An 11175-nucleotide genomic window follows, 5' to 3' on the forward strand; every position below is an offset into this window, starting at 1 on the left:
AAAGTCCCACCAACTTACCATCTTGGGCACGCATTAAATCATTAACATTATATTGTCGTCCAACATTAAACTTGCCCTTGTTAAGTTTGGGGCGACAGGTGGTTAGAGCGTTGGACTAGTAACCGAAAGGTTGCAAGTTTGAATCCCCGAGCTGACAAGGTAAAAAAAAATATCTGTCATTCTGCCCCTGAACAAGGCAGTTAACCCACTGTTCCTAGGCTGTCATTGAAAATAAGAATTTGTTCTCAAGTGACTTCCCTGGTTAAACAAAAGGTCAAATAAAAATAATAATTTTAATGCATTTATTTTCTCCATTTAAATTGTATGTAGTTCTGTACTTGAGCAGTTCTTGTCTGTTGTCACAGTAAACAGGATTGTCACAGTAATGCTTTGGCATTTAGCCTGGGGGAATGCACACTGACATTTCATTTGTTTTTTGATTGATTTGACAGGTAAATATTTAACGGCCCTTATAATTAGTTCATAAATGATAGAAACGTGTGCATATTAACCAAACTTAAACAACAAAATCTCTGTCTACAGACAAAATAAACATTGGGGCATTTGAAATCAGAGAAAGTGCACGATGATGTGATCACATCCAAAGTGGATCAAAAGAAACAACTTTCTGAAATCACCCTACAGAAGTCAGATCGTTTTAAACGTATCTTATATGACAGTGGTTCCACACGTTACTGTGGGAAAAATATGATTTATTCTGTTATATTCCATTATATTAATTCTTACTATAAAATATGTGTGTTGATTGATCAGGGCAGGGGAATGTAAGCTAAGTATGTCTCTTGAATGAACAAAATGAAATAATGATTTGCACAGACAAGTAATATAATTGTCGGTTAGGACATCTACTATGTGCATGACACAAGTCATTTTTCCAACAATTGTTTACACACAGATTATTTAACTTATAATTCACTGTATCACAATTCCAGAAGTTTACATACACTAAGTTGACTGTGCCTTTAAACAACTTGGAAAAATCCAGAAAATGATATCTTGGCTTTAAAAGCTTCTGATAGGCTAATTGCCATAATTTGAGTGGATTGAAGGTGTACCTGTGGATGTATTTCAAGGCCTACCTTCAAACTCAGTGCCTCTTTGCTTGACATCGTGGGAAAATCAAAATAAATCAGTCAAGACCTCAGAAAATAAATTGTAGACCTCCACAAGTCTGGTTCATCTTTGGGAGCAATTTCCAAATGCCTGAAGGTACCATGTTCATCTGTACAAACAATGGCACGCAAGCATAAACAACATGGGACCACACAGCCATTATACCGCTCAGGAAGGAGACGTGTTCTGTCTCCTAGAGATGAACGTACTTTGGTGCGAAAAGTGCAAATCAATCCCAGAACAACAGCAAAGGACCTTGTGAAGATGCTGGAGGAAACGGGTACAAAAGTATCTATATCCAGAGTAATACGAGTCCTATATCGACAAAACCAGAAAGGCCGCTCAGCAAGGAAGAAGCCACTGCTCCAAAACCGCCATAAAAAAGCCAGTCTATGGTTTGCAACAGCACATGGGGACAAAGATCGTACTTTTTGGAGAAATGTCCTCTGGTCTGATGAAACAAAAATAGAACTGTTTGGCCATAATGACCATCGTTAGGTTTGGAGGAAAAAGGGGGAGGCTTGCAAGCCAAAGAACACCATCCCAACCGTTACGCACGGGGGTGGCAGCATCATGTTGTGGGAGTGTTTTGCTGCAGGAGGGACTGGTGTACTTCACAAAATAGATGTCATCATGAGGATGGAAAATTATGTGGATATATTGAAGCAACATCTCAAGACATCAGTCAGGAAGTTAAAGCTTGGTCGCAAATGGGTCTTCCAAATGGACACTGACCCCAAGCATACTTCCAAAGTTGTGGCAAAATGGCTTAAGGACAACAAAGTCAAGCTATTGGAATGGCCAACACAAAGCCCTGACCTCAATCCTATTGAAAATCTGTGGGCAGAACTAAAAAGGCGTGTGTGAGCAAGGAGGCCTACAAACCTGACTCAGTTACACAGGCTCTGTCAGGTGTAATGGGCCAAAATTCACCCAACTTATTGTGGGAAGCATGTGGAAGGCTACCCGAAATGTTTGACCCAAGTTAAACAATTTAAAAGGCAACGCTACCAAATACTAATTGAGTGTATGTAAACGTCTGACCCACTGGGAATGTGATGAAAAAAACAAAAGCTGGACATAAATCATTCTCTCTACTATTATTCTGACATTTCACATTCTTAAAATAAAGTGGTGACCCTAACTGACTTAAAACAGGGAATTTGTACTAGGATTAAATGTCGGGAATTGTGAAAAACTGAGTTTAAATGTATTTGGCTAAGGTGTATGTAAATGTCTGACTTCAACTGTAAGTGCCAGAACATATCTGACAACGTTTTGAGTTGCCAACTTTTTACATACAGGAAAATGGCTATGATGGCTATGATGGCTATGGTGGCAAGCTGCTGTTGTGAATGTGAAGAAATGAAAGCAGCAGATGGTCTAAATTTAAACGGAGGAATTAAGAACCGCTGATGTAGAAAGGGCTTTATAAATACACTTGATTGATAATAAAAAGGGGGTAAAACTCACAATGAAGCCGTTGTTTCCCCCGTCCTGACAATAGAAGAGGCTGTTGCTGGCCTGGAAGAGGAACAGGCCGGTCTGGGAGTGGTAGTCGTAGGAGGTGATCCCAAACGCTCCCAGACGCTTACGCTCCCGAAGCAGCTCCTCCTCCCGGGAATAGGCCCCCTGGTGCGGGGTGGCCTGGAAGTGTTGGAAAGAGGGGAAAGTCATTTGTATGAGTGTTTGTATATGTATGTATCCCACAACTGTTGCTAGTGAGTAAAGATGTAAGGGACAATATAGGATGGATCACAATAATTGTTTGCTAAAATAATAATTGCTTGCCAAAAATGTAATTTCTGTAATGGCAATCCTGGTTAGAGGTAACAATCCTGGTTAGAGGTAACAATCCTGGTTAGAGGTAACAATCCTGGTTAGAGGTAACAATATATATATATATATATATATAACATCCTGCTTTTTCACACATTCACAACATTTTTGCAAATGTATATATTTATTTATATAAGTATTCAGACCCTTTGCTATGAGAATCAAAACTGAGCTCAGGTGCACCCTGTTTCCATTGATCATTCTTGAGATGTTGCTACGACTTGACTGGAGCCCACCTGTGGTAAATTAAATTGATTGGTCATGATTTGAAAAAGCACACACCTGTCTGTCTATTTTAGGTCACACAGTACTGAGAGATTCTTGATGAAAACCTGCTTCACAGTGCTCAGGACCTCAGACTGGGGCGAAGGTTCAACGACCCTAAGCACACAGCCAAGACAATGCAGGAGTGGCTTTGGGACAAGTCTCTGAATGTCCTTGAGTGGCCCAGCCAGAGCCCGGACTTGAGCCCGATGGAACATCTCTGGAGAGACCTGAAAATAGCTGTGCAGCGACACTCCCCATCCAACCTGACAGAGCTTGGGAGGATCTGCAGAGCAAAATGGTATAAACTCCCCAAATACAGGTGCCAAAGTTGCTTCAACAAAGTACTGAGTAAAAGGTATGAATACTTATGTAAATGTAATATTCCAGGTTTATTTTTTTAAATAAATTTGCTAAAATTTCTAAAAGCCAGTTGTTGCTCTGTCTTTATGGCGTATTGTCTGTAGATTGATGAGGGAAAAATCCATTGAATACATTTTAGAATAAGGCTGTAACGTAACAAAATGTGGAAGAGGTCAAGGGGTCTGAATACTTTCCGAATGCACTTTATATTTTTTAATAGCTATATATAACGCAAAAAGAGGTGAGGGCGATGGAAATGCTTTTGACGGTTGATTTGCTTCCGTTCGAAGGGTGGCACTATGTGCTCTTTTCAAAGGATGGGTCCCGGTCTCTCGAGGGGCCCTGGGATCGGGGGTGGTCTGCCGATCACGGGATGACAACCCAACTTGGGAAGGGGAGGGGTTTTAGCGGGTGGAAGAGTGGGGAACAATTGGAGGTTTACTTCGTAGCAATGCAAATATAGTACAGCTATATGGACACTCAATCATTATTGTACTTTTTAATGGTAAGTTTACAAACATATATTATGGTAAATAGATTTGAAACTTGTATCTCATTATGGTAAATGGTGAAATAAGTGTAGCCAGTTATAACTAATGGCTTAGCAGATAATAAGAAAAAGACAATCAGTATTTACCTGGCTAAAAGAGAAGGAATATAATATCAATTGTTTACAGGAAACTCATTTAACATTTTTTTTAGATAGATAAGATAGATAGATAGATAGATAGATAGATAGGAGAGACTTGAGTGACCAGCCGGAGGAAGATGACACGACAGCACCCTTCTCAGGGGATAGGTACTCAGTGTAAAGCCAATTATTACACAGCTGGGCCCACTAATTGCTTTGTGTCTTCCTCTAGATAGGTGTGCCAGGAGAGGAGCTAGGGGAGGATTGGGAGTAGAGACCTGTGAGGATGTCGGTTTTTCCTACCTCCAGAGAAAGTTCTGTGACCGGGCACCTTGTCTCTCTGTTAACCTAGGCAGGCTTTAGGTAGACAGAAGCGTTCCTCCTTGTAACTGTTATGTGTAGACGATAGTCTAAGACAGGAGTAGCAGTTTGCGGTTTTGCTTTCAATTTTTGCCCACGGCCTTTTGATTCTCGGCTTAGTTTATGTTGCTTTTGTTACGCTGGTGTTTCAGCATTGGAAGTTCCCTGTGCTGGAGTTATCTTGTCGAGCGAAAGAAGACCCGTTTAGTAAACAATACGACAACAAAAAAGGAACCACAACCACTGCCTCTCATCTGTTCATTTTATGCCTCCTGTGTTAGGGTGTTTCAGACAAGCTGATCCGTTCTAAACGGGTGGAGAATACAGGCACTTTGAGGCAAGATCACAACCTTTCCCCTTTCCCACAGACTATATGGCACAGGCTTGACTAGTTAGATTTGCCGTTTTAAATGATCAACCGCGGCGCTATCCATGGTGCTGAATCTCCGCTTTTTGCTGCTGTTGTGTGTCTGTTTCTTTAGCGCAGCATCGGATATGCCACAATCAGTAGGTAGGCTAAAACAAACGTCATTTTCAGTAGGCTGTAATAACCTCATCATTACCAGTTGGCAAACAGTGCTTCATAGGCCTACATTAAAACTAGGCTACATCAAATAAATAGCCTAGTGTGTTGACAGAGAACTTTGAGTTGATTCAATTGCAGCAAATACCACAAGAAACCTGTGTTCCTCTGTATATTTACCAATTTACAGTGGTATAATCACGTCAGATTTTTGAGGGTGGTATTATACGCTTTATAACATTTCCGGTTTGAATGGGAATACCGGGATGCACGGTGGTGCTTGCAATTTTCTCGGGAAGGAAAAAGTGTTGATTTTGGGAAAATATTCAGCCCTAGTTTGGATGTCATTAGGTTTCAGTGGAACAAATTAGATAAGTGATATTCACCTGGAAGTGATCCAGCATCTGTTTCCACGACAACACCAAGAGGGCCTCTTTCCGGATCTTCTTGGGGATTTCGGAGTAGAGCAGTGAGTTCTCTCTACTTCCGTAAGACATCCCTGGTAGAGAGATACATTGGAATTGAAAACGAGTTAGGTGACCAAGGTACAACTTGCAACACGGTGCAGTTAATTGTAAAAACACAAGTGGTACTCAATGAACCACTGATTGAGCAATAGCGTGACAGTCTTCAGTGGCAGGTGGTTTTGAGCTCACCGAGGTAGTACAGGCGATGGGAGTGGGGGCCTGACTCATCGTTTTTCTGCACAAACTGGAAGTCATGGGGCGCTTTGTTGGCGATCATTCCCGAGTACTTCCTGCTGCTGTGGATGATGTCACGCAGGCCATCCCACGAGTGCTTCTCCACGTAGAACTGAGACGGGACGTCCTCCATCTCCACCACCTCTGTGCTCTCTGTTAGCCCGTCCACCGCCGTCATATTAACTTCTAAACAACTGAAGGGGGGGGGGGGACAACCATAGAGACAACCCACTGGTCATTTACATGCTCACAAACAAATGACACTTGCATCTGGCATGGAAACGCACACAGACAGAGACTCACACATATGTCTCGGCCAACACAATGGGTTATCTAGCACAGCGTTTCCCAACCCTGGTCCTCCAGTACCCCCAACAGTTGCGTTGTGGCCCTTGACAAACACCTCACTCAACTCATTGAGGGCTCGATGATTAGTTGACAAGATGAATCTGGTGTGCTTGTCCAGAGTAACAATAGAATGTGTGCTGTTGGGGGGGGGTACTGGAGGACCAGGGTTTTGAAAAATACTGATCTAGCACTCCTATTCACACATGTCATTTGAACACACAAGGACACCATACCTTTTCCAGTAACCTTCTGTTTTGTTCCCACGCTTCACTTTCTTCACTCTGTGCATTCACCGGCCAACCAGCCTCGACCAGACTCTGCAACCTAAAGTTAACCATTCAAATAAACAGGGGGAAATCTTATAATATAATGTCTTATAGACATTGAGCAACACCTACCTATAGAATGGCTCTCCCTCATTCTAAATCCAGGTGTCATAATCAACGTGACAATCAGGCATGCAGTAAAGGTTTGGCATCTAGGGAGTGGTAGAAGGTAGCAGCAGCATAAGGAATGTCCCACATTCCATTGCTGGTATAGTTGGATGTTACAGGAATACATGACACTTTAGCTAACATACTGTATAGTGAAAATAAAAACAAAGTCAATCAAAACGTTTTTAATAAAAAAAAAGCTTTACTTGGCTCATCGCCAAAAGGGGGTAGAATTATATATATATACATATATATATATATATTTTTTTTTTTTTAAGTATGAATTTCATCACCCCGCGGAAGGACTGCATTTGTACAGGGACAAACACACAAGTATGTTTTCTAGAATTTTAATTTTTTACAAGTATCGACTGATTGTGACTCAATGTTGTAGCCAGAAAATCGCACAACCAGTTATCAATGCTCAACTCCTCGATATAAGAGAACGAAGATGAGCGCTCCTCGGCTATACTGCCATGAGGATGATAAGCGCAACATCGTTCACGAATTGCAGCACTCCAGCGATTCGTTCTCGAGTTAAGTTTGTTGAGCAGACGCTGTGTATGTTTTGGTTCTACAAAGCTGTGTCCATCATAGCATTCGATAATCAATTAATTGCATTCATTCTTGCACCATGCGATCATTTACCACTTCTTAACATGTATTTTTCTTATTTATGATGCCTGCGCGCATAGGCCTAAATGTATGACAGAAAGTTGTTTGGTCGGAGCACGTATCTTGGGTCACCGGAGGAGCGCGTATTAATCCTGATGTAGAATTCATTGCGTCCAGCAGCTCAAACGAACCGCTAAAATTAACGAGTCAATCAGGAAAAACTCATCATGACTCTTGAGTCAGTAAAAAGAGTGGTTCAAAAGAACGAATTGTTCGCAAACTGAACTACTAATTTTGAGACAAATATAGATGTTGAATTGGCGGCTTTTCCTAGTGGGTTGTGTTGATGGGATTTTCAGAGTACTTGTTATTCATCTGTCATTCCCTTTCAGATGATGTAAAAGAGAAAACATTCAAGTACTGGATGTAAAGGGAACCTGAACACCAATTGCTATAGAATGCTCGGTGTCAATTACACAAACCTACCCGCCTGGCCTGTACAATTTCACATTGAAGGTCCAGAAGGAGCTGATGGGTGTGTAAACAATATGACAATCGCTCAAAATAGCCATCAGGTAGGTTAGGGTATAGATGCACAAATTGGTCCTAGATCCGCAAGGGAAAACCAAGGGGAAAGGAAAATATGGGCAGGCTCGTGGAGTTGGATTAGGAATGGGTGACCTAAACTGCACCTTACAGAAGAGGTACAAAGAAGTATCACTTTTGCATTTGGAAAGCAGGAAGTGATAGCTGACAAGTTGTCATCCACACATCACCTGTCTTGGAGCCTCATATTTGGAGCATAGACCATGTATACTGAGTATGCCAAACATTAGGAACACCTGCAGGGCCTGGCCTCTACAAGGTGTTGAAGGCGTTCCACAGGGATGCTGGACCATGTTGACTCCAATGCTTTCTGCAGTTGTGTCAAGTTGTCTTTACGTCCTTTGGGCAGCGGACCATTCTTGATACACAGGAAACTGTTGCGTGAAAAACCCAGCAGCGTTGCAGTTCTTGAAACAAACTGGTGCGCCCGGCAACTACTACCATACCATGTCCAAAGGCACTTCAATATTTTCTTGCCCATTCACCCTCTGAATGGCACACATATACAATCCATGTCTCAATTGTCTCAAGACTTAAAAATCCTTCTTGAACCTGTCTCCTCCCCTTCATCTACATTGTCTGTGATGGAAAGAGCAGGTGTTCTTTTGTATACTAATTTGTATATAAATGGAGTGATGACTACACAAATCTGAGTCACTGTGATTTCCTCTCCCGTTCATAACCCTTTGTTAAAGGAGATTCCAGATTTGAACTCAAATGTCTACCGTTCTAAATATCAGATAGGTTTGGCAGCTAAAATGGGGAAAGGAAAACAGGGAGGGGGAAATAATTTAATGACCAGCACGACATAGCCTAGTTAGAAGCTATCTTTGTTCTCATCAAGAGCCGAGGTCACACAAAAACGAACTGTTTACTGCTGCTAGCTATAGTACAAGTTGGCAACAATCTCGTGATTAGCTACATTGTATATCTAATAGAACATACGTGTTACAGCAAAACCGCTAGCTAGCTACATAATACCGCAACGTTTCCTAGCTAGGCAGGAAACATTGTAACATGACAGCTCTCTCATGACAGTTCTCGGGTTTACCAGCTATGAGTTAGCTGGTTCCATAGCAAGCCTGTCACTCTAGCTACATCCTCCTGTCGGAAACGAGTTTAGAAGCGAATACTTACCAATCCGGCTACTACTTATTTCCCCAACTATCCTTGGCTTTATTAGCTAGCTATTAAAAAACAAATATTACTAGTGCTAAAGGTTGCGTCCATGGCCCAGAATGTGTAATAAAGTGAATAGCGTCTCATCAGCAACACTAATGAAGTACTTCCGGGTTACGGAATTTCGAAAATGTTCAAATATAAAAGTCCACATGTAAAAGTAGAATAACCTAAATAAGTGTCATAAATTGTATTTATTCATGATATATGAAAAATAATTGTCTAAACATTAACAATGATTCAGATTTGTTCATATTTAAGTGACATTTGCATTAAATTTGGGTTTTAAATGCCCCCAATGAGAATCACTGTATATGGAATACATATTGGCTTATAGAGCAAAAACTATTCTGGGGGCAGCAGTAAAATTATTGTAGGGAATACTCAGTAAGGTCTGTGGAGTGTATATACGGTGTCATTTCATAGGGCTCTGAATAATACGGAGTGTTGTTGGCCTTTAACTGTGGTCAAACAGATTCAAATTGGGTGCCTGGACACTATACGGTACAAATATAACACTACAGAAAAACTATTATTTGTGCTGATGTAAAGTGGGGTGGGGAGAACATAGTAGCATCTGTAGAATCTGTATATGGTGTTTTTTCATGGGGGACTGAGGTCTTTATGCCCAGCAACACTTTCTACTCCACCCATTCTATTGGTCTCAATGCAATACACTGTAGGCCTATAAATTACACATTGGCTTATAAAGAAATAAAGTATTCTATGTGCAGAGGTAAAAGTGTGGTTGGGAGTACTCAGTACGGTCTGTAGAAAAGCACCTTTGAATTACCCGGTGGTATTCATGTTCCTGAAGTAATTGCCTCTATACATACTAAACTATCAATGCTCAAAAAACAATCACAATAAGGTAAACTTTTCAGTCAAAACAAAAAACGAATTTATTCACAATTTTAACATAATGAATATCAACCATGCTATAGTCACTACTGTCACCAATTTAATACAATGTGTCCAATTAAAATTAATGGTCAAACACACTCTAGGATACATTCATTTGTTTCAGTGGAGTCTAGACAACTGCTTGTGGATTGCCCATTGGGCCAGCTGTGTTCTGGTGGTATAAACCTACTTAACCAGTATAATAGAATGGGAAGCCCATCCACAATTGATCAGCAGGCAATTAAGTACAGCCTGTTTCTGTTTTGATGTTTGTTTTTTTAAACTATGCTAAGCAGCCTGTTAGAAGGTCTGTGAGAGGGCTTTGTGCGTGCAGGAACAGTCGGGTATGTTTTTTTTTACAGAATAGTGTAGGTTAACAGGAAGAATAAACCAATATCACGACATGCCCTGCTCATCATATTGATATCAAATGGTATCGATATCATATCAAATTATCGATATTGGTGCCAACCACTATATCAAATAAATAACATATTTATATTTAAATATAGTGCAATTATTAAGCATATATAGTGTACTCATACTCCTTGATCTATTCCATATTTTGTAGTATTACAGCCTGAATTGAAAATGGATTAAATGGATTTTGTTTTCACACCCATCTAAACACAATAACCCATAATCACAAAGTGAAAACATGTTTTTAAAATATTTTTTGCAGAATTTATTACAGAAATATCTCATTAACGTAAGTATTCACACCCCTGAGTCAATACATGTTAGAATCACCATTGGCATCAATTACAGCTGTGAGTCTGTCTGCGGAAAGTCTCTTAGAGCTTTGCACACCTGTATTGAACAATATTTGCAACAGTATTCTTTTTAAAATTCTTCAAGCTCTGTCAAGTCTTGCCATAGATTTTTAAGCCAACTTAAGTCAAAACTGTAACTAGGTCACTCAGGAACATTCAATGTCGTCTTGGTAAGCAACTCAGGTGTATATTTGGCATTGTGTTTTAGGTTATTGTCCTGCTGAAAGGTACATTTGTCAACCAGTGTCTGTTGTATGGCCTACATACTTAGCAGACATGTCACCCATTGGACATGTTTGGGATGCTCTGGATTGACGTGTACGACAGCATGTTCTAGTTCCTGCCAATATCCAGCAACTTCGCACAGCCATTGAATACGAGTGGGACAACATTCCACAGGCCACAATCAACAGCCGGATCAACTCTACGTGAAGGAGATGTGTCGTGCAGAATTAGGTAAATGGTGTTCACACCAGATACTGACTGGTTTTCTGATCCACAC

At 40.7% G+C, this 11175-nt stretch overlaps 1 protein-coding gene across 2 annotated transcripts in view; it reads right to left on the bottom strand.

The window, feature by feature from the left end:
• Positions 1–9133, bottom strand: part of LOC110530121 (dipeptidyl peptidase 9) — a 28256-nt gene extending 19123 nt beyond the window's left edge. Inside the window, exons 1-5 of one of the 2 annotated variants that reach the window (XM_036985678.2) lie at positions 8956–9133; positions 6397–6487; positions 5771–6009; positions 5501–5613; positions 2608–2781 (exon numbers count right to left, since the gene is read on the bottom strand). In XM_036985678.2, the coding sequence (XP_036841573.1) occupies positions 2608–2781; positions 5501–5613; positions 5771–6009; positions 6397–6452 (582 nt within the window). In that variant the 5' untranslated portion in view covers positions 6453–6487; positions 8956–9133. The remainder of the gene's footprint in view (positions 1–2607; positions 2782–5500; positions 5614–5770; positions 6010–6396; positions 6488–8955) is intronic. The other variant, XM_036985679.2, reaches the window with a different exon arrangement.
• Positions 9134–11175: the final 2042 nt, after the last annotated feature.

This window comes from Oncorhynchus mykiss, chromosome 8 (assembly GCF_057628025.1).
Source record: "Oncorhynchus mykiss isolate SJ-2025 chromosome 8, ASM5762802v1, whole genome shotgun sequence".
NCBI classification, from domain to species: domain Eukaryota; kingdom Metazoa; phylum Chordata; class Actinopteri; order Salmoniformes; family Salmonidae; genus Oncorhynchus; species Oncorhynchus mykiss.